The sequence below is a fragment of the Dermochelys coriacea genome, chromosome 13, assembly GCF_009764565.3.
Source record: "Dermochelys coriacea isolate rDerCor1 chromosome 13, rDerCor1.pri.v4, whole genome shotgun sequence".
NCBI lineage: Eukaryota > Metazoa > Chordata > Testudines > Dermochelyidae > Dermochelys > Dermochelys coriacea.
Window position 1 is genome coordinate 25,694,943 of NC_050080.1, and position 22,532 is coordinate 25,717,474.

The 22,532-nt window shown below is 49.3% G+C and overlaps 1 protein-coding gene across 16 annotated transcripts in view; it reads left to right on the top strand.

Moving 5' to 3' along the window:
- Positions 1–22,532, top strand: part of EPB41L1 (erythrocyte membrane protein band 4.1 like 1) — a 147,637-nt gene that overhangs the window by 119,718 nt on the left and 5,387 nt on the right. For 6 of the 16 annotated variants that reach the window (XM_038370511.2, XM_043496127.1, XM_038370510.2 and 3 more), the window contains 10 exons: positions 1,453–1,551; positions 8,812–11,064; positions 11,629–11,736; positions 13,015–13,413; positions 15,432–15,542; positions 16,799–16,879; positions 17,197–17,259; positions 18,758–18,853; positions 19,840–19,920; positions 21,564–21,680. In XM_038370511.2, coding sequence (XP_038226439.1) covers positions 1,453–1,551; positions 8,812–11,064; positions 11,629–11,736; positions 13,015–13,413; positions 15,432–15,542; positions 16,799–16,879; positions 17,197–17,259; positions 18,758–18,853; positions 19,840–19,920; positions 21,564–21,680 — 3,408 coding nt within the window. The remainder of the gene's footprint in view (positions 1–1,452; positions 1,552–8,811; positions 11,065–11,628; positions 11,737–13,014; positions 13,414–15,431; positions 15,543–16,798; positions 16,880–17,196; positions 17,260–18,757; positions 18,854–19,839; positions 19,921–21,563; positions 21,681–22,532) is intronic. The other 10 variants (XM_038370520.2, XM_038370522.2, XM_038370521.2 and 7 more) reach the window with 6 other exon arrangements.

The window sequence follows — 22,532 nt, forward strand, 5'->3', positions numbered from 1 at the left end:
ATGAAATCAGTGAGCACTGTGCTCTGCTGGGCAATGGCTTGGACATTCACCTGTGGAGAAGCAGCTTGAGGTGGATTGGGTGGGTGGGCTGGGAGCGGGAGACTGGCTGTTTCAACCAAGACATGGATGAAAAGCCACAGCAGGTGTCTGGGCTTTGTTGGTAAAGGATGCCACCTGCCGTTAGCTTTGAGCATTGACTCCCTCAATTCCTGGCTGAGGACAGAAGACCTGAGCAGCATCTAAATGGCAAGGCCCTCTCTCTGTCCCGCTCCCTGCCCCAGCTGCAGGGCCCCCTTTATCTTGGATTGGTTGCCAGATTTGTACTTTGTCTGTACAATGCTGTGCACACCTGTGGAGCTGTATCAGTACTGCTCGTAGCCATAATGGGGCTGGTGGTCCCCAGCCCTTTGACCTGGAGATGCGGAAGGATTCTCTGAGCAAGTTGCCTGGGCAAGCCTCATACTGGAGTTGCCAGGACCGTGAGGCAGGCCCATTGCTGTCTCTCAGCTGACTGAGGCTATAGAGCAGCAGTGGGGTAAGGGACACAGGCGTTTAACCCAGGCTAAGGAGGTTTTATGGCCTGAGATCCCTCTGACGTGGGCTCCTCATACCGTAGTGCTGATCTCCGGCTGATCCTGTCACTGGGGTGTGTGGGGGCGGGTTTTGGCACCTAGTTGGGATGGCTCAGCAGTGAGGGTGACTGAGAGGATGGGGGCAATAAACTGGCAGCCTTGCCAGCCTGGAGAACTATCAGCCATACTCAGTCGTTATCCCTTGCCTCCAAACCACCATGAACAGAAAGCAAAACTTTCAAGTGGGGCCTTCTACCCACAGCTTCCACCTGATATCTCCCTTCCTTGGGGGGTACCGCAGAAGCCTGGCTTCTCCTACAGCCCCCCTCTCCCTGCAGCTTCCCGCAGCTCTTTAAGGGAAACCCCATCCCCTTCTCAGCTGGATCGGAGGAGTGAGGAAGGCTGTCTAGCCTCAGGCTTCTGGCCCTCAGAGGGGGGCAGGCACCCTGGTCCATTGTACCTGTCGGGGAGAGGGTTCTGCAGCTGTGAGGGTGGGATGCTTGTCACTGGTGTGGGAGTAACTACCTGCAGATCAGCCCCTCTGGTGCTCAGCCTTGACACTGCCCTGTGGGTGCTGGGCTAGATCGCCCTGTGCTGGGGCTCAGGCTGGCGGGCAGACCGCAGGGCAGCTGAGGTCATCAGGAAGGAGTGCATCGTTCAGCAGGTCTGCAGTCACTGGCGGTGGGCAGGGATGAGATTTTTAAACAAATGGAGAAAGCACGAAGCCCCAGCTGGGGACTGTAGAGCTGGAATATTCATGACTGTCATTCATTCATTTGTTCATTTATTCATTCGTTCTCATTCTCTCTCTCTCTTTCTCTCTCCCTCCCCTCCCTCCCCCCCCTGGCTGTGGGTGCTCGGGATTCCCTTGCTGAAACAGAGGATGGAAGAGGATTTCGTAGAGGAGTTTTCAGCTGAGCATGGAGCTGCCTTATCCATGGAGTCTTTCACCCAGAAAAGTCTTGCCTCTTCTCCTGAGGTTATCATCAGCCTTTCCATTTCTCTCTCTTTCCCCCACCCACTCTTTGTCTCCGTTTGTTTACTGGACAGCCATTGCCAGGCTGTCTCCATGTGTAGTCCCTTGCGTCATTCACCTCAGGGCCCCTGGGAAGATTTCCTGCCAATGCACCAGCCATGCATGGGCAGCCAGTCAACTGCTAACGGGGCATATTCTGAGCTGGTTCTCCCATGGTAACCCAGTGATAAGGGTGTGTGTGTGGAGGATTAAAGGCATAGACAGGTCCTGCACTGATCTCTGGAGCAGGGTTAGTCGTCAGTACTGATCTGGGAGCCTCTTTACTTTGTCTTAGAGAATACTGGTTTGGCTGCGGTGTTGGTGAGAGAAACCAAGCAGCAAGGCTGAGCACTTCTTCCATTATACCACCTAGAGCTGTGGTGTTGAAGCTGGTAATCTAAGCAGGGTTGGGTCTAGTCAGTTCTTGGCTGGGAGCCGAGAGCTCCAAGGAAAACCAAGGGGCAGCAGGAGGTGGTGCTGGTAATTCAATCAGGAGATGGTTCTCTTTAAGTCAGTGTAGAGGTAGATAGAGATAGGTGCTATGCTGGAGCTGCTCTGTCTCCTCAGAGATGTAAATCTGAGGTGCTGACCACTTTTCCCTAATGATCCCCGAGTGTTTTTCTCAATAGAAGAGGTGCTAATCCTGGTGTGCTGGCCAAAGTCCATTTTGGGTAATTACGGGACATTCTACCCATTTAAAGCTGCGCTGCATTTGCATTTGGTTGTGATGACTTTCTTCACCTCCTATCCTAAATGGTTGGGTAGGGTTGTTGCTATGTGCTTTTAACCAGCTGGTGCCCTGCTCCCTGGAGATAGGTCCAGTTGGGTGATGAGGGAAGTGATGTATAGTGGGCAGACACTTGCGGACGCTGTTTTTTCACAATCCTCGCTCAGGCAAAGCTTCCGTTCCAGAAAAGGGGGTTTGCCTGAGTAAAATCTCAGCAAGGACCCTAGGGTTTGGCCCACCATTTGTGAAGCACAGTGGGACCCTTCTGGATGAAGGGTCTTATAGGAACATATGGGGCTATGCCCATCATTCTTCAAGGGTCCATTAATTTGGAGTGCCTCACAGTTTAGGAGCTCAGATACTATGGTGATGGGCGTGGTATAGAACAGAATACAACTCGGAGCAGTTACTGTCTGTCTTAGGTAGTTAGATGGCCTCCATCACCTAGATAGTTACCCTCACAACACCCCTGCGAGGTAGAACCTGCTGCTACCCCATATTGGGGCCTGATTTCCAGAGGACCAGAGCTCCTGCCTCTTCACCTTAAATGGAGCTGCTTCCACTCGGTACAGTGCATAATCAAGCCATTGGCCTTTCACCCAAAATCAGTGGATGTTTCTGAAATATTTGGTTTATAGCCATATTAAACCCTCATAAAAGAGCCCCCTCCCCACCCGCAGTGGAGTGAGCGCCTCTGTGGAATCCAGTATGCCCTCACTCTCAGGTGTTTGCCCTTCTGGGAGGGAAACGAGTCTGTCGGTGCCTTTGCTCTTTATGTTTCTCGTGGTATAGATTTCTTGGTATGGCGAGGTGGGATGTGCGTGGGGGGGGAATATTACCGTGGAACTTTCCACTAGGCGGAAGAAAACTAGGCTACAACCTGGTTCCCCTAATGTGAGTTTGCTCTGTCCACACAGGCGAGAGTGAATCAGATTCTAGCTTGGTTGGGGCAGAGCCGTGCTTAAATATGGTGATTTCTGCCACCTATATGGGTCCAAAGGGGAACTGAGAGACATGTTCTGATTAACCTATCTTGATGAGGGGGGAAGATGTGAGGCTGTCAGTGCTTGGAGCCAGGAGAGGAGAGGGGAGCCTGGGGCCTTTGCACCCTGTTAAGATATGGTTGTGCGACAGGGAGCCTTGGTATGCTATCCCTTAACTCAGTTATCTCCTGGTGGACCTGGCAGCTTGTAACTGCTTTGGGGATTGTTTGCAAACCCTATTACAACCTAGCACGGTTGCAGCCTGCTTTGCATCCACCCCTAACGAGGTTACCAATAACCCTGCTGAGAAAGTGCACCTTAGGTTAGCCCCCCGTGGGCCAGTATGGCTGGTAAAACATCCTATCCTCTGTGGACAACTGTGTTGGAAAAATACGTTGCCAGCTCTTTCTAAATGGGATTGTTTCTTGCGCAGTTTGAGCCAGGGTGAGGACAGAGCCTAAACAGAGTCTGATGTAACAAAGTGCAGTTGCAGAGGCACCCAGAAGGGTAGGATGGAAGATGCTGCAATTAAACAGTCCTGTTTTGGAGAGGAAAGGGACTCAATTTCTGGTGCTCTCAGGAGCCCTGGGGGCTCTTTAATTGGACAGTCGGATGCCTCACTCCAGTTATCTGATTATCCAAACAATGCTCCGGATTTTCCCCCACCCTGCTCCGCAGACTTATACATAATTTGTGTCTGTATCCAGCTCACCAACTGCAAAATCATTTAAGTCAAGAGTTCCCCCATCCCTGCTCACTCAGAACAGCACACCAAGGCAGAGGTCTGCAATATAGGATTCATCACAACGGCCCACTGGAAACAGCTCCTTCAAATCCTGGCACTGGCTGTCCAGTAAACCACAGGGGCAATGCCATGCTAACTGTACATGGTGAATTTGTGAAAAAGCAGGTAGCTCTGGCCAGGCAAGTGCAGGGGGTTGCATATGCCAAAAGGATGCACGGGCAAAGAGGCAAGTGCAGTCCTTTGGGAATGTGGGCCTCACGTCTGGATTTGGTGGCTGTTTGAACAATAGCTAGCTAATAGAAAGCTGTTGGAACGCAGTGGGCCAGTGGCTTTTATTAGCAAAAGGACCTGATCCGCCACTGCCTTACTCCAGTTTGGCACCTTTTATTTCAGCGGCGTTACCAGCATAACAGTGGAGTTGCACCATGGGGAATCAGGGCCAGAATCATTATCATACAAGCAGGTTTGCACTGAAATGGTCTGATCACCCCAGGAGAGGCTGGTCGGATTATGATACAGGCTGCACAGCAGCTTTCCCCCATCTGAGGTGTGTTCCTCTGCATCCCCATGTTGTGGGTTGTTTTTTTTATTAAATGTGTCCACTCTTGCTAGCTCTGTGCACTCCTAGGATGGAAATGGAGCTTTGGACGCAAAACCTCCATCATAGAGTTTATTTTGAAAAAAATAAAAAACCCAACACGAGTGGGGGGCCATAAAAGCATGGAGTGCATTTAGCACTGTAATCTTTCTCTCTGATTGTTGGAAGCATTTGGTGATTCAAAACACTCCAGTGCAGAGCTGGATTGATTTCAAGTTTTGTTTTCTATTTAATTCCAAGTGTTTATGGCTGTGAGTTGAGGGTTTGATGTATGGTGGCTGCGGCTTTGCCCTTGTGCAATCCAGGCTCTTAATGGGTAACACCGAGTTCTTTAGTTTTGGAGTGTGTTTAAGAAATGGATGGAGGCCCCCTGCCATGGCGCTCCATACTGTCCCCCCTCTCCTTCCCTCTGTGGAGTCAAATGTCCAAGACCACCATGTATGCAGGGAAATCATTTGGAGCCTTCAATTTTAAGGCCAGTTGAAACTAGATTCTCTTCCTCCCACAATCCCCCCCACCCCCAAGTCCCCTTTTACAGGATGTAATTCTTGGGATTCGTGCTGTTTGTAAGGAACACTTCAGGGGCCAGATGCCACTTTCTCTGTGGTGCTGGGGTCTGAGGCAACAGCCAGGCAACTAAACATGGTCTGATTGGCAAGGCTTCATCTCCAGCTAAATGGGGATGTCAGTAGGCCCGCAGAGCGACACCGCAGGTTGTCTCAGGAATGAGAATGAGTGACTTGTTCTCCCCTCAGCTTTCCAGAGCTCCGGTCAGCCTAGCTCTTTTCTCTCAGTCCAGTTGGGCCTAGGCAGATGGCAGACATGCTGGAGATGACTGAGGGGAAAAGAACAAGCGGGTCCTTTTGTACACTGAGTTGGTGAGGTCGAGCAACCTGGTCTGACCAGATCCCTCCGCTTCTCATGCCACCCTCCCAGTCACCACACCAGGAGGCCACGGAGGTATCTGACAGCCTTATCTGTAGCCAGAGAGGAGCCATTGATCGTCTTCACACAGATTGGCTCATGGGGCCCAGGGCTCTCCACTGGGGTTGTTGTTTTACCTCCTTTCTGGCCAGATCTGTCTTCACTGAGGAATTCATGGTGACCAAAGCACAGCTGCAAAATCCTTCTGCCACTCATGCCAAGAGTGGCAGCACCTGCCACTGAAAAAAGATCCATTGTTAAAGCTACTTTGGATTTGCCAGCTCCAGTTCTCTCTCCCCTGGCTGCTGGTATCTCCTCTAACATCATGTGCTTCTCTCCTAATGAGATGGTTGAGTGACCTTCTAACTAGTCCACGTCTGGCCCCAGCTGCCTCCTGCTACGTGGCCCAATCGAGCCTGACTTCTCTGCCTTGGACTGCCTGCAGGAGGAGCTTCCTGAAAGTCCCAACACCAGCCAGGCAGCAGGGCGGAGGAGCGTGTGCCCAGGAGACACACTGAGTCAGGGCATTCTCCAGGTAGGCAGTTCTAGCTAGGGCCGGCCACTGTTTAAAGCTGGCCTCCTCTGACAGAACACCCAAGGGAGAGTGCTAGTGCACAAACCACCCCTCACTTCTGAGGGCAACTCACTAGGAGTGTAACTGCCCCAACTGGTGTAAATAAAGGGGGAGAAATGAGCTCTCTCTCTCTGTCAGAATCCCCATGGCCTTTTTCTTTTAGGTCCTGCCATTTATATGTATAGGTTGGGGGAGAGGGCTGGGACATTGGATTGGGGGTTTTCTCTGGTCATTTCAATTATCCCTGAATTTAACAGTCCTCTCTCTTATTCTCTCCCCCGTCCCCATGGCAGCTTTTTCGTTATACAGCATTTTCTTCCTTTCTCCTTATTTTTTTTTTCTCTCCCCTTTGCCAGTTTTCTTCTCTCTCTCTTTCACTCTCTCTGCAGTTAGTATTTGGGACTTATGTTTCCACCTTCTGCTCTGAATGACACAACATGACTAAGTTGTGCACAGTTCAGCACGAACACACAGTGCTAACTCCCCTGCCCCCATCAGTGCCCGCTGGTACCCAGAGCTTTGGTGGATACACTAGTTTCTGCTCATTTTAGTTCAGGTCTCTTTCCAACTCACTCAGTGAGCAGTGCAGCCAACTGCAAATCGTTTGATGCTGAAATTTGCTGTTTTGCGCTGCAGAAAATCAGCATGGTCAGCCTCAGGAGAACCATCTTCTACAGCAGGCCGCACTAGGGTATGCCGTCTCTCTGCCCCACAGTGTACTGTGCTGGGAATATACTTCAGTACAATCCATATCTCAGTACGGGCTCCCTGCCGCATACTATACTGAGCCATAGCAAACCAGTTGCTGCATGAAGATGCTGCAGTTTTGATTCAGTTGCAACTCAATCCACTCTCTGTTCTGATGTGCTCCAGTGAAGCAGTATTCTAGTGTCATTAGAGACTGCATACCAAGTGAGAGCTGTAAATAAACACACCCTGAAGTCCTGGCTGCTCTGTGTGAGTGGTACAAATTCCATGACATTGGAGTAGACAGTTAGCTTGACTTTCCTGTTGAAGAAAATTCCCATCCTCTTGCTGTTGTGTTCCAGTGGGTTATTTTTAAGAGCAGGTTAGACAAACATCAGTCAGGAATGTTCTAGATAATACTTACTCCTGCCTTGAGTGCAGAGGACTGGACTAGATGACTTCTAGAGGACCCTTCCAGTCCTATGATTCTATGATCCTATGATTTCCCACCTTCCACCCTAGCAATGGCTGAACTCCAGCAATGCTGTGTGTATACAGCTTGTAAAGTTTTTAGCTGTCCTGTGACATGAAAAGTGTAAGATGTGGTGCCTGTATACTAATTATATTAATAATTAATAATGATCTGGCTACACTTTGTAGCAACAGATCTCTACAGCCTAGATGCGTGGGGTTGAATAGCAAATATCTTTCCATGTCCCTGCTGCAGGATGCTGCCTTTTTGCAGTATGCTGTAGCTTGTTGTACTGCTTTTCTTGGTCCTTGCTGCAGTGTTGGTAGTTATACCAACTGTTGTGACCTGAATCCTTGTTTTTCTAGATTGTATTTTGTGATGGGCCCCTTTCTGAATTGCTGGAAACTCAGATCATTTGTTCCCTCTGATCAGGTTTGTCTGGAGAGCTGGGAAATTAGGGGACGATCTAACTGCAGTCCATGCTCATGTGACTTGGTGTGCCAATGCCAAACTCTCCATGGGTGTCAAGGATGTCTAAGAAGTGGTGATATCATGGGACCACCAATTTGGGAACTGGCTCAGAGTCGCAGACCTGTGCTAACTGGGTGGTGGGCTTGATCTCAAAGGAGAAGGGGCTCTATAGACAGATGAATTCGCAGAGACACAAATGCTCTTGAACAGATGTGATGCTTTCTAGAAAACAGCTGTGGCAAAAATCAGGGATTGAGAGGAAATCAGAGATTTCTAGCATTGTTAAAAACATTCTCACTATACATGAAGGAATGTACCTAATTCTCCTTTGAAAATCCCCTGTGAGGTTCTACGAAGCTTTGATTGGCTTTGGAACCAGTCAGAGCTGTAGAATGCTGACAGAGCTGAGTATGGGTCAGATTCTCTCCTTGCTTACCCCCGTATCAATCTGACATGACTCTGATGCAGTCAGAGTGCGTGGGCATAGGTCAGCTGCTTGAAAAATGGGGCAAAATTTTCATGAACATTTTCTAGAAAATTTTGTCCTTCTTTTCATCCAAATTCAAAATGTCAGTGAAAATCGCTGAAATTTCGAATTTCAGCATCTTTCAACCAGTTCTGTTCTACAGCTGTTCAAAAAACATAGAGATCGTTTCACTAATATATTAGCGGATAAGTTAGACCTTTTTTCCCCCGCAGTGAAATTGAAAATTTTGAAGAAAAAAAAAAATTGATCAGCTGTAGCCGAGAGTAGAATTTGGTCCCGAGCATTCAAAAAAGGTGTGGGGTCCAACTCATTAAAAAGCTAAGCACCCTCTCTTCCATTGACTTCAGCACCAGTTATACAAGATCAGGCCCCTCGATTTCAATACCTGCTATCAGTTGGTTACTTGCCAGCTCCTTTATACACACATCTGCATCAGTTGTTGTATGAATAATAATGGTTTAGTCAATACAGCCTTCTGTTACTTAACTAAACAGTGATCAGCTATTTAGGTAAAGTATGTTTGATGCTAACTCTTCTTGCTCAAATTGCAATACAGGGTTCAGAGCATTGGGTATTTGTAGAGAGAGAAACTTCTAGGCTGGAAGAGCTTGCTCTAGAGAAAGCTATTGGAACCAAGAAAGAAGACGCACGTGCAGGTACTTCAGAGGAGCAAACAAGTGTGAGCTTATCAAAAGTGGACATTGCAGTAGGGAAAGCCAAAAAACCAGCAGCAAAAGAGGAACCAGAAAGTGTGAAACTGGACACCCATGCAAGAGACAAAATGATTGCTAGTCCAGAGGATTTTGAGTCTGTTTGGGAGGATGAAATGTCTGAGAGCGAAATCAGAGAAGACCTATATTTGGAGGCAGAAAGCCAGCCATCTGAGAATGGCAAAGAGCAGAAGTCCAAGGAGGGAAAAGAAGAGGTGATAACTAATGAACTTGAGCAACCAGCTGGCTCTTTGGAAGGCCAAGCCGAGCAAAATCAACAACCTGAAGATTCTCAAGCAGATGAAAGACCAAGGTCTGAGCCTTCTGGGCCAGAAGCTCCAAAGAAAGAAAGCAAGGCTACCGTGCAAGAGCCTGGGTCTGTCTCACCAGCTTCAGATAAGGAAGAGTCCATAATACCTAGCCCAACTTCTGAGGGTGTTAAAGCTAATGTGGAGTCTAGTGATGAGGAGACAATGTCTTCTGCTGCAGAGAGGATCTCCTACTTAGGAGCTACAGGAGACAAAAAGGAGAGTAAAATCCATCTCAGACTCGAAGAGGAAGAAAAGTCTTGTTCTGCTGAAAAAGAGGGGCTGGAGCCCAAAACAGACCTTTCAGTTGAAAAAGGGAAGAGCCCTGAGCTTGAACCAGCATCTGACCCAACAGCTATAATGGGAAAGGACAAGTTCCAACCCACTTCCTCGGCAGGTGATCAAGGAAAGTCAGAGACAGATGAACCAGGTATAGAATCAAACCAAGCTGAGAAGGTCCTAGAGCTTAGCAAAAAGACACGCCTCCTAGGACATTGTACTGCAGAGAAGGGGGCATATGCACCAGAGGAAGAGGAGTCTGCTGCGTCAATAGGCAGTGAATCGAAAGGTGGAAGTGAATCCGAGTCACGCTCTGTAGCAAAGGAATCTAGGGACAAGGACCCACAAGAACCAATGGCAGAATTAAAGCTCGGTTCCCTCCCCAGGGAAGGTGGAGAGGCTGAGCTCTCTCAGCAGCGGGACAAGAGGTACAGTGCAGCACAAAGCTCCATCCTGGCAGAAGGCCTGAAAGGGTCAGAAAAACAGGACATGTGGAAAGGGGAAGCAACTTCCAATGTGTCAGGGACTGGAAAGGAAACAACTGAGCTGGGAGAAAGAGAAATGTCAAAAATGTTTCTTCAGATGGAAGCCATAGAGATTAAACCAACCCCCATGAATCCCCCCTGGCAGCATCCTCCCAGCACGACAGAAAGTCCAGAGGAAGAGAAACTAAGACAGCCCACCGTGGGTGAGCCGCCCCGGGACACGGGCCCCACGGCCGGCGAGCCGCCCCGGGACACGGGCCCCACGGCCGGCGAGCCGCCCCGGCACATAAGCTTCAACGCAGATGAGCCATCCCAGGACAAAGGATTTGCCATGGACAAGCCACTGCAGGATAAACCTCCTTCAGGAGAAGAAGCTGAAGCCTTCTCTACATGCTCTCCTGTAAGAGGATCACCTCATGGGGACAAGGAATTGTCACGACCTGTTGTTGCCACGGCTGAAGACAGGAAACCTACCAACAGGAAACAAAAGCCAGAGTCTGGGCCTTTGAAGTCCATTGCAGGTGGGGTGGAAGTCGTGTCTCAGGAGCCTGAGGAGGCACCTGTGGAGCTGGCTTCACCCTCCCCCACTGGCTGGCAGGGCTCACTGGGGCATGACAGTGAGATGTATGAAAAAGCCTCTGTGGCTTCTAAAATTAAGCTGTTTGAACAAGGTGGCACTTGTGGCCCAGTCTCTGATGAGCGAAAAAGAGCAGCCCAGGAGCGGCCACGAGAGAGTGAAACCAGGAGACCATCTAAATCAACAGAGGCACGAATAGAACCGCCACAGGCCATGAGCCTAGTCTTGTCTCCTACACCCTCGGTCGCCTCAGATGACAGAGCCAGGCATGCTGGGGAAGTGTCTGGTGTGGGATACCTAACCACTGCGCAACTGGCAGCCACAAGAGAGTCTTCCCAGCCTCCGTCTTTGAAGGAAGGTGTTTCCACCGATTCAGAGCACAGAGGAGAAGACGACACCGGGCTTGCTTCCCCCGATTCCAGCTATGAAATCACCCTGACAAAAGCTGTGGTAACTCCTCCCATGAACTGTCCCAGTGGAAAGTTCATAAGCATGTTGCGTGGCTCTTTTATTTATGATCATGTTCAATGGCACCTCACACATCCATTGACTGAGAACGGCCGCTTTGCATTCCCTGTCCTTTATGTATGTGTATGTGGCCTGGCTCCTAAGCTGAATGCAGACCCGCTGGTCAGTCGGTCCATCAGCTTTTGTTTTGTGAACTCCTGACAGTTTGGCTAACTGGAGAATGCCAACTGCTAATGTGAAACTGGGCACATGAGCTTCATGCTCAGGAGCAAGAAGGGGGCGTGGGGGTGTGGACCAGAGAGCTTTTATATCACACACACACGCACACCTAGCAGCAAAATTCCCATGCTTCCAGCTTGTCCCTTGCACTTCTTAATTTGTTGTCCCTTCTTGCTTGGCTTGTGAGTCCCTTTCACCTCCCTCCCCCACCCCATTTTGGCAAGCGGGTGACTGGAGGGTGAAATAGCTTTCTGCTGCTCTTGTAAGGCACTGGCTCAGTTCCTTTTGGAGTTCATTGCTAAAGACTAACTCGTTTCTCTAATCCAGAGCAAATCTCAGGAACCAATTTGGGAAGAAAAGGATTTATCTGACCCATCAGTAAAAGCCGCCCCGAAAGAAGAGGGTTTAAGGACTGCTATTCCAGTGGTCTCCCAGGTCTCAGTGCTGTTTTACTAACTGCTTCTTACTGTAGTATGAAAGCTCACCTTAACCAGCTGAGGACTGTATGCTTTTGACTCCTTCCCCTATTGCAGAGCTGCTATATATATATATATATATAGGTATATGCTCCTCTCGAGTTTGTTGGGAGAACCCCATGTCTCATACCTCTCGACCCACCAGTCATCTGGACAAAAGGCAGCTGAATTGGAATGGGTCCGAACAAAGTGGGGGATATCTCTGACTTTGTGAGGGCCTGATCCTGAGCACATTGAAGTCACTGGAAGGCTTTCTATTGACGTCAGTGAGCTTTGGTTCAGCCTTTATAGAGGAGTGAAAATCAAATCTTAAAACAAAAATAATGAATAATTTCTGATTCCTGAGCAATAACCAGGTGGCAAGCAGGGTGGGGTGAAATTTACCCTGTGCTGGGACAGTTGAGAGGTATGTATGTCATTCAAGAGGAGCCAGCGGAGGAAGGCTATCTCTTTGCTCTGATCCCGTTGTCAATTACACTGATTAAACACGCAGCTGATTAAACTTGAATGGGTCCGCTCCGGTTGTGCAGCAAGCTTTTGAGAAGCATTACAGAGTCGGGGCTCTTTCTCACACAAGTGCTCTGTTCAGCTTCCTGTAGGGTGATGCCCTGCCCTGTCCCATTCACGGGGCCTCCATGGCTGAACATTGACCATTCCTCCCATATATCTGATTAATAAAAACCTAGAGTGATGCTCCAACACAGTGAGTGTAAAACTCTTATGGGGTGATCTCAGTGAAATTGACAAGCCCCTTCACTTCTCCTTGAATAGATGCAGCTGATGGAGTTTTTTTCTTTTCTTTCATTCAAAACTCTTATCCTCTCCCCCTTTCCCTTCTGTGTTTGTTTTAGTGCCAAACTTACTGACACACAGTTGCAGTCTGAGCCGTTTATAAATGTCTCTTAACATACCTGTTGTTTTGCACATGTCTGCTTCCATCAGGCTCAACAATATGCCTGAGAATTTCTTTGGGACTGTTTTTCTTTTTATTATTATTATTATTATTATTATTTATTATTTCTTTTCTAATTCCTCTCTGCAAATCAGACCAAATAAATTCCCCTTGCAAAGTTGCTGCTGTCAAACGTTTCAGTTTTCATGCTTGAGTAGTGTTTGAATCCCCCTCTGTGACATTTCCCCAGCTGCCTCCTCCCTCTCTCCTGTTGGCTTAGCTGGCTCTAACCTGCCCTTCGGTATTTACAGTCTTAGCCTCTCTCCGCCATTGTGTCTCATTCAGAGAGCGGGAGCAAAGGAGGGAGCAGAGGAGAAAGCAAAGCCACCTTGGCACAGGGCTCCTGAGAGCGACACTGGGGATGAGGAGCAAGACCAGGAGAGGGATTCAGTCTTTCTGAAGGACAACCACCTGGCCATCGAGCGAAAGTGCTCGAGCATCACGGTCAGCTCGACCTCCAGCCTGGAAGCCGAGGTGGACTTCACTATGATCGGTGACTTCCATGGCACAGCCTTCGAAGACTTCTCCAGAAGTCTGCCTGAGCTCGATAAAGACATGAGTGAGAGGGAAGCTGAAGGTGTGATTTCCTCCCAGGATGCTGACAAAGCAGCTCCTGGCCAAGAAGAAGATGCCAAGGAAGGGGAGCAGGGCTCCCACCATATCCCAGAAGTGTCCCACTTTGAGGTACAATGGGGAGCCATGCCCCAAGACTTGTGTTTCAGTGTCGTCATCTCACAGAGTTATTTGTCTTGGCATCTGGTATTGCTTGACCAGCATGCCCCTTGCATCTGTTTGGAAGAGCATGCCAGCTTTCAGACAAACCAGAGATCCTCTGGAGTGTCTTTGTTTTCCCCAAATGAATGTTGTCTCTGTTTTGCATGGCTGTTTTCGACTCCTCCAGTTGCATGATTATATTGTGTAAGTGTGTCCATGCATATCCTAACCGAAAAAGCCGTCATCATCTTAACTCACCATGTTTGGCTGGCTACCCCATGCCTGTATTGTAGCAGCATGCATGGGTGAGTGGTGTGTTTCTCTTAACCCAAATCTCTGTTCCTGTGTGTTGCATGAATTTAACAAATAGCCTGCGTGTTGAAGTAATGTGTACTGACAACTAACCTGTGGTCATAAAGGGGATGAGCAACTTACATAAGGGCTGGTGGGACATGGCAAAAAGATCTGTGATGATTCTTGTGAGGGGAGTAGTTATAATATGATCAGGCTAAACAAACTGCACATGGAGTTGCTGGAGAAATGAAAGGTGTCCAAATGCCAAAGAGAACAGGGCAGAGTTGGAACCGCAGTGAATGAAGCACTGTGCTCTCTGCACTTCTGAAACTGGGTCCAAGTCCTCAGTTCCTTACCATGGATTGTGTCTTCTGGCCTTCAGTGTTCCCAAGTCCCTCCTGTCTTCCGCAGAGTTGTACATTTTACTCTGTGAAGATAGGCACTGATATCCAGAGAACAAAAATCCCTGCCTTTCAAGTCAGGGGAGGTCTGCCCCCTTGGCCAATGCCCCTGTCCCCCTAGAATAGCATCCTGATAGAAAAGGAGTACTTGTGGCACCTTAGAGACTAACAAATTTATTAGAGCATAAGCTTTCGTGAGCTACAATTTGTTAGTCTCTAAGGTGCCACAGTACTCCTTTTCTTTTTGCGAATACAGACTAACACGGTTGCTACTCTGCATCCTGATAGAGTTGCTGTTTTTCACCGCCCAGGCTCCAATTTGGTGTGTTACGGACATGTGGCGCCCCCCTCAAGCCCTTCCCCACAAGGAAATTCACACCAGGTCCCTGCAGAGCCAAACGTTAGGACCAAACTCAAGAAGGGTCAAGGCCAAGATATTAAACCAGCATCCCCACAGGCATCCTCAGGGTGTTTGAGCTCAAGCCTGTGCTCGGAGAGTATCCTCTAAACATGGGTGCCGTGGGAAGAATACATCCTGGAGACCTGGGCCTCAATTTGCCCCAGTACTGCACCGGGATACGGCCAGCAGAGGTGGGGAAGTGGCTGCAACCTCCCCTCTGCCAGGATGGCTGCAGAGACCAGCACAGCCCATAAAGTGAGGGAAGGGGCATGGCCAGGGCAACTGAGTGAGTGCTAGATCAGCACATCCCCTGAGCAACCTTCACCAGCAGGGTTCCAGCTGGATGGGCAGGTGCTGGCCACATGTCTCTGCCCCTCAGAGTTAGTCCTCCTCTACCCTGCATCCCTGAGGGTCAAGCTAGCTTCACTCACCCACATGGGTGAACCTAATCCATCATTACAAATCTTCCCTAGGCCACCAGTGCAATGAGTTTGGTGGGTCTCATTCCAATCTTGAGTGGCTGTTTGAAGCCTGCTCAGATGAAGGCCTGCTGCAGGAGTGCCAGCCCTGAATTGGGGGTGCACTGGCTAATTGTGTGGGGAAGCCTGCACAGTGCCTGGGTGCATTATGGGCAACGCTGGTCTGTGCTGTTTGTTTCTCAGTGTAAAGAGGCCTACAGCTATCCAAGAGCGTGACCTTGCAAATGCAGTGCAGGCCTCCTAGCACCCACAGCTCTTCCCAGCAAGTGTCCCTGTGGTCCATGGACTGCAGGAGGGGGGCAGTAACGTATGCAGCTTAGGGAAAGAGGAGCAGGTCATGGTGTTGCATTTTAACGGAACTCCAGAAACCAGTTTCATGCAGTCTGTTGCTGACTTGCTGTGTTCCCACTGCAGTCATCTGTTCTGAAACCAGAGGCTGCGACTGACAGCTCGGTGGCTGGCACGAAGAAGGCGGAACCAGAGGTCTTCGTGCACCACAGAGTCACCACGGCGGAAACAACACAGGTGACTTGCTCCTTTGCACTTGCTGAGGTTTACTCCGCGGCACGGCACTGCCATTCAAAAAGTGCGAGAGCCAGCAGCTTTGCACCACCATGCTTTCTACGGAGCCTCATTCTGGAGTTTGCAAAATCCCCTCCAAAATCTGCAGACTGCGGGGGAAATAAAAGCAAACTATGCGGGTTCTTCCTCTCACCCCTTGGGGGTTGGAGACCCCTGGCCACACAAATGGGATTCATTTCTGGGGCCAGATCTACACTTAAAACCCTAGCTACATTGTTCAGGGCTGTGAAATGCTCTGTGGGATGTAGTTAGGTCAACAAGAAAAGGAGTACTTGTGGCACCTTAGAGACTAACATTTATTTGAGCATAAGCTTTCATGAGCTACAGCTCACTTTATCGGATGCATCCGATGAAGTGAGCTGTAGCTCACGAAAGCTTATGCTCAAATAAATTTGTTAGTCCCTAAGGTGCCACAAGTACTCCTTTCTTTTTGCGAATACAGACTAATACGGCTGCTTCTCTGAAACCTGTCATTAGTTAGGTCAACCTAACCCCAGTACAGACATGGCTAGACTTTGCTACCACCTTTTGGAGAGGTGGATTTACTACATTAATGGAACAACCTCTTCTGTTGATGTAGCATCTACGCTACAGTGCTATAGGGGCCCAGCTGCAGCGCCATAGTTTAGCCGCGGTAGTGTAGATATACTCTTAGATCAGGTGAGGGTTTTAAAATGTACTGGTCCGTTTTGCAGGGTTTCTTTTTAATCCTTTAAAATGCTAGGCCTTCCTCTGCAGAGACCACAGACTAGACGGAGCAAAGACTGACAAGCCCCCTTCTTATCTAGAGACGTCAAATCAAGGCCCCATCCCACTCCTGGCTATTAAAGAACCCACAGCACTTTTCTCACACATGCACCCCCATCTGCATGCGTCACTTGAATATAGGATTCACGTCCTCTCCTAAATTGGTGTGTAGCATTGCTCTCTGGCTGCTGTGCCCTACCTCAGGAGGCTGCCTGGGTGGGGAGGATATAACAGAGACCTGTGGTTTGCATTCCTGTTCATTAAACACATCACACCAGACTAGTTACTGCACATCTGTGGCTTCAAGACCTGTCTACGGCCTCTCTACCCCGAGTGCGTCACTGCTCCGAGGCACTAACGTTTTGTCAGCAAGTGCAGACCAAGCGCTCCATTCCAGCTGGCTTACCCCCTGTATCTGCGCAGACTCACTGGGTCTCCCCTTCCCTTGGCAGGTTGACAGAGACACCACGGGTGGAAAAGAGACAACAGCCATGTCCCACATTGTCACCACAGAAAGCATATCAGTGACCTCAGTAAGCATGTGGCTCTGCGGAGCCAGGCTGTCTTCTCCTGGGGTCCCCAGGTGGTGGCATCTAATTGTGTCCTCCCTCGTTGATTGATCCCTGGGTGCTGGGTGAGAGGGAGCGGCCCTGAGCTGGGTGAGGGGCTTGGCGGGGGACGCTGTTCCATTGGGGACAGGGTTGGAAGGAGGCTTTGTCCCTGGCCATTTGAAGATGCCAGCAAATGAAGGGAGAGGCCTACAGACCTGCCGTGTCTCTGATGCTCCTCTCTGAGCTGTTTGTCCTGCTTGTGTCCATGCTAATGCTCCAGTGTAATGTCGTTCCTCCAGGATCACAGTACCAAGCCTGGGAAGGGAATGAGCCCCGCTACTGAACTTCGCTCCACATCTCCGGTGAGTTGAGAAGGTGCTTCCACTTCCCAGATTTCTGTGCTGGACAGAGGCCCTGGGGGTGCTGCAGGGATGCTGTCTGGCTGTGAAATGCCACCCCTTGGAGCTGCCCTTGGCTCATGGTTTAGGCTGTCCTCAGTTGGTGGCTCATGCATCTGCTGCATTATCTTTTCCTGGCCGCAGACATCCTCCTCTAGCATGGGGACGGAGAGCACCAGCTCCTTGGGCTGAGAGATTTCTGTGGAGCGGGAGGGGAGGAGAGGCTGGCCATCCCACTTGTCTACGGAATGCAGGGCAAGGCAGGGCCAGGAATCTTCCGCTTGGCGACTCTCTCCTGTCCAGAACAAGCACACATTAAACACAGATTGGGACCGGAGAGCTCCCTAGGCTAACTCCTCATTCAGGCAAAGGTCTCATTGACTCCAGGGGAGCTCTGCTTGAGCAGCAGCATGCAGGGGTTGGTCCAAGGACTTGGATCCATAAGAGGTTAATGTCATGTACCAGCTGCAGATCCCTCTTCTCGGGCTCAACCCTGTGTGGTGATACTCGGCTTCCATCGATGTCCATGGTCAGCAATTTGCAGGGCGCACTCAGCACCTTGCAGGATCAGGCCCTTAGAACAGCACATTCTTTTTTAATGCTTTCCCCCTTTGATTACTGCTAGGCAGGGTGAAGCCTGTCCCGATGCCGCCCCCTGTTCCAGGTCGGTCACTTAGCAGGGCCTACGTCCCAAAGAAGTACAGACACTTGGGCTGCCTGCAGCAGAGAAGGGGGTACGCGCATCCTGGCCATACACTGAGAGGAAAATCATATCTGTCCTTAACTCTTCTTTGTTTGGAGTTGAATGTAAAACAAAGGACTCCAAAGAAATGCAATAGAATGGAATTGTTCCCCATTGGGAAGAGCCCTCTCTGCTGCTCCATCAGCTGTTGTGGTTGCTCTGGAGATGACAGCCTGTCCCCACAAAAACGCTTAGACTGGTTGTAAGCCTCTCTCTTGCCTTGCAAACTCTTCACCCCTCTGCAGGGCACACAGACAGTCTGGCAGCCAAGCAGCTATTCACAGGCTGAGTAATAGCCTTGGCTGTCCGAGTCCCACTTCTCTCTCTCCACTCCTTTTTTATCTTCCTCTCCCATCATGGGCTGGCTCCCAGTCTCATACAGGAAGGGCAGGGCTGGACTCAGCCAGCCCCTGCTAGCACAGCTCTCCCTCTGGTTGCACTCTTTCCTTGTGGAAGGACTACAAGAAGCACAAAGGCCATGGTGGTGGGTGATCCAAGCCACAGCACAAACCCAACCTAGGAGCAGGCCTGGAAGACAGTGCAAGAGAGAAAAGGAATGAAGAAAGGATAGGGAGGTTTGAATGATCTGTCCTGAGAACTGTGAGGATGTAAGCATTCTGGCACCCTTCCAGGCCCCAGACTTATAGCACTAGGGGAAGTGGCGTTACTGACAAGGACTCCATTGGTCCTGATGACAGATGTTCCTTGCGTGTTCTGTAGATCAGCAGCAGCTCTTCTGGGAAGGAAATTCTCACCAGCCTATTTGGTGCCACTGCAGAAACCCTCTCCACCTCCACCACTACCCACGTTACCAAGGTAAGAATGACAAAGGCACAAAGTCAGGAGTGGAACGTTGCCAAAACATAACGCCTCGGGGGCAGGCTGTGGGTTCCTAAAGAAAACAGCTTCCACTGGGAGAGGAAGGACTTGTACACTAGATTGTAATGTGCACTAATTGGAAACAACAAATGCGCCAGCCCACAGTGGCCCAGGACTGATGCCATTTACATAGCAACTGAGCATACAAGAGTCCTTTACCATTTAAAGTAAATGGGGCACATTCAGTCCTGGTATAAGTGGATTCAGCTTCACTGGGGCCAGTAGCATGGGTGGGGGGTGGAATTTGGGCCAATGTGTTTCTTCCATTTTTGGCTGTGTCCTACATTTCAGGAGCGCAGGCAGTTCGCAGTGCACATGTCATATATTTATACACACCAGTACCAAATCAGATCTACTAGGAAAGGGGGGGATTTTGCCAGCGAGGCAGAGAGAAACGTTCTGAGTCGGGTTGGATTTCTAAAGTGCTCGGCATTGCCCCAGCTCCCCCTCATTTAATTGGGAGCAGAGTTGGGTCGGTGCTGAGCACTTTTGAAAATCCCACCCACCACACCTAATGCCAGACCAATGAAGAGAGCCATTTCCAAACCCAAGAACCCTCCAGGGAGAGCCACCCACACAGGTGCCCAATACTGGGGCAAAAACACAACAGCTGATCTCAGCTCTTGGGGGTGACACACAGGGAGAGGTGGAATCTCAAATTCAGCAGCTAATGTAGGACCCAAACCATGTAGGGCTTTAAGGATCAACTTCCAGCACCTTGAATTGCATCCCCAAGTGAACAGGAAGCCAGAGCAGTCCGTGGAGCACTGGCGCAATATGTTCCCTTTGGCCCTCCCCACAAAGCAATTAGACTGTTCGGTTCTCCACGAGCTGAAGCTTGAGCAGCCTCCAAGGCAGCCACCTGTCTAGTGTGTGAGAATTATCCAGTCTGTGGACTCATCCTGCCCCCTTTTCCATTCCAGACTGTGAAAGGAGGGTTTGCAGAGACCAGAATAGAGAAGCGGATCATTATTACGGGAGATGAAGATGTGGATCAAGACCAGGTAGGAGGGAAACCTGTGAGAAGCCATTCTGTTAGGGCCTTCAACGGTGACTCTTTCCTACACTTGTTTCCTACTCTCTGTGAAAGCGGGTCTGTCCACAGCCCAGCTATCACTGGGAAGTGCTTGCTTCCCTGAATGGATCATTCTGTCCAGGGTGTGGAAGAGGGGATCAACTGGGGTGGAGGTGCTATACGGGTACAGCAAACTCTGCACTCACAGCAAAGCCTATCTGTGCCCTGAGCAAGTGACGTGAAAGGGCTACCCATTTGGGCCTACAATCAAAACAACATGGTCGTTTGATTTATACTGATCAGTAGCATCTTCCAGTCTAGAGTCTCCCACCAGTGTTGCTTTAAGTAATGAGGAAACAGCACATGCTTGCTCTTCTCGGGTGTAGCTAGCTGTTTGGACAGTGAACCCAGGCTGGCCGCTGGGGTGGCATAGCTGTAATTGAGAATAGACTCTAATCACAAAAGGAGGGAATGGATTGAACACATAAAACGAGCACAATAAAAAAGAAATCCAAAACAAGAATTAAATTCAAACCAGGAGCCTTCAAACCAGAAGGGTATATCCACACTGCTGCCGTGGGGGCGAATGGTACCTGCCTTAGCTATACTCTAGCTAGCTCACTGAATATAGCAGTGAGGATGTGACCAAATGGGCTTCAGTGCTGGTTGTACAAGCAAGTACGTATCCGGTGGATCAGTTGGGCCTGCACCTCTGCATCCTCGCTGCTATGTTTAGCAAGCTAGCTAGAGTACAGCTAGCAGGGGTATGTCTACACAAGCTATAAAGCATACCTGCGTCTGCACTGTAGACACTTTTAGTGGTTTGAGCATTGGCCTGCTAAACCCAGGGTTGTAAATTCAATCCTTGAGGGGGCCATTTAGGGATCTGGGGCAAAAATTGGGGATTGGTCCTGCTTTGAGCAGGGGGTGGGACTAGATGACCTCCTGAGGTCCCTTCCAACCCTGATATTCTATGATTCAAATACTTGAAAGGCTACCATAAAAAAGATAGAGAAAAGTTGTTTTTTCTTACCGCAGAGAGCAGGACAAGAGGCAATGAGTTCAAACTACAGCGTAGCAGACTTAGATTAAATCTCAGGAAAACCTTCCTAACTGTAAGAACAGTAGGACAATGGAACAGACTGTCTGGGGAGGTTGTGGAAGCTCTTTCACTGGAGGTTTTCAAAAGGAGGCTGGGTAGCCATCTGTCTTGGATGGTTTAGACACAACAAATCCTGCATCTTGGCAGAGAGTTAGACTAGATGACCCTTGGTCCCTTCTGTTCACTATGATTCTACAGAAAATAAGTCCAGCAAAGAATGATGAATAGGACATCCTAGGATTTTACAAATCCTTGGTCAGCTAGTAGGCAAGTTGTACTGTCAGGTCATTACCCACAGATTCAGCTTTGAATCTCTCTCTTTGGGTTTGCAGGTATGGTTAAACTTCTTGAGAATTCAATCCAAACCCAGTTCCTTATGTGCCCAACCTTAGCCATGAGTAGTTTCACGTGCCCTGGGCCCATTTTCTGACATCCTTGTAGCTTGCTCCAGAAATAATGCTAATCTTGGCTATTAACAAAAGATGTAATTGACATTGTGGTAAATACTCTGACATTGTTCTGGTTTACAGGCATTAGCTTTGGCAATCAAAGAGGCAAAACTACAGCACCCTGACATGCTGGTAACCAAAGCTGTGGTATATAGAGAAACAGAACCATCTCCAGAGGAAAGGGACAAGAAACCGCAGGTATGTATAGAAGTTACAAGGTAGAGCCTCTCTCTCGGGTACAATATATATATAGGTTACAGTGCAGGCAGGGCATCCTCCGTAGGTACAATGTACTAGTATTGATAAATGGTACAAGCAGGGAGTCCTTCACAGATGTAATTCATTGACAACAATGCAGGCAGGGAACCCCTCACAGCTATGATGTCTAGGTGATGATACAGGCAGAGCCTTTCTCATATTGCAGTTACAGTAGGAAATAGTGTAGATCAGAGCCATGAACAATTTTTAGAAGGCTGCTCTGAGACATGCTATGGGGGGCGCTTTTCTGCCCAATTATCCTGGCTACTTGCAAAGCAGTTCTGTGGGCAGCACCATGTGCTCAGTGTTCTTTATCTAGGGTTGTCACAATGACTGTGCCAAAGGACATATCTCGGGGCCCAGTTTTTATCTCTTGCACAACCCCTCCTTACTTCCAAATAGCCACAGATTTCCTTCCTAGGAACCCTCTGTCAGTTCTCTTAATCGTTTCCCCAGTGTGTGGTGTTTCACTCATCTTCCTTCTTAGACACTATGGGACAGGTTTGCAAAGGGCTTCCAAAAATGGCCATGTTTGTGACCGAGCCCATTTGCGCATTCTAAGAACCCACATTTGCAACTGGAGAGGGATAACTGTGTATGCTCCAGGAGACTGGACGGTCCTGTCCAGAGGATTGGGAATGACCTAGAGAGCTTTTACCATCTGATTGCTGTGACCACATCACCAAATCCACCACTACCATTGTCCTCCTTGTTGTCTGTCTCAGCAGAGATTGCCTGAGCGCTGTATTGCAATTGCCCGTTCTGTGGCTAAAGTGAGGACTTTAGTCTTCA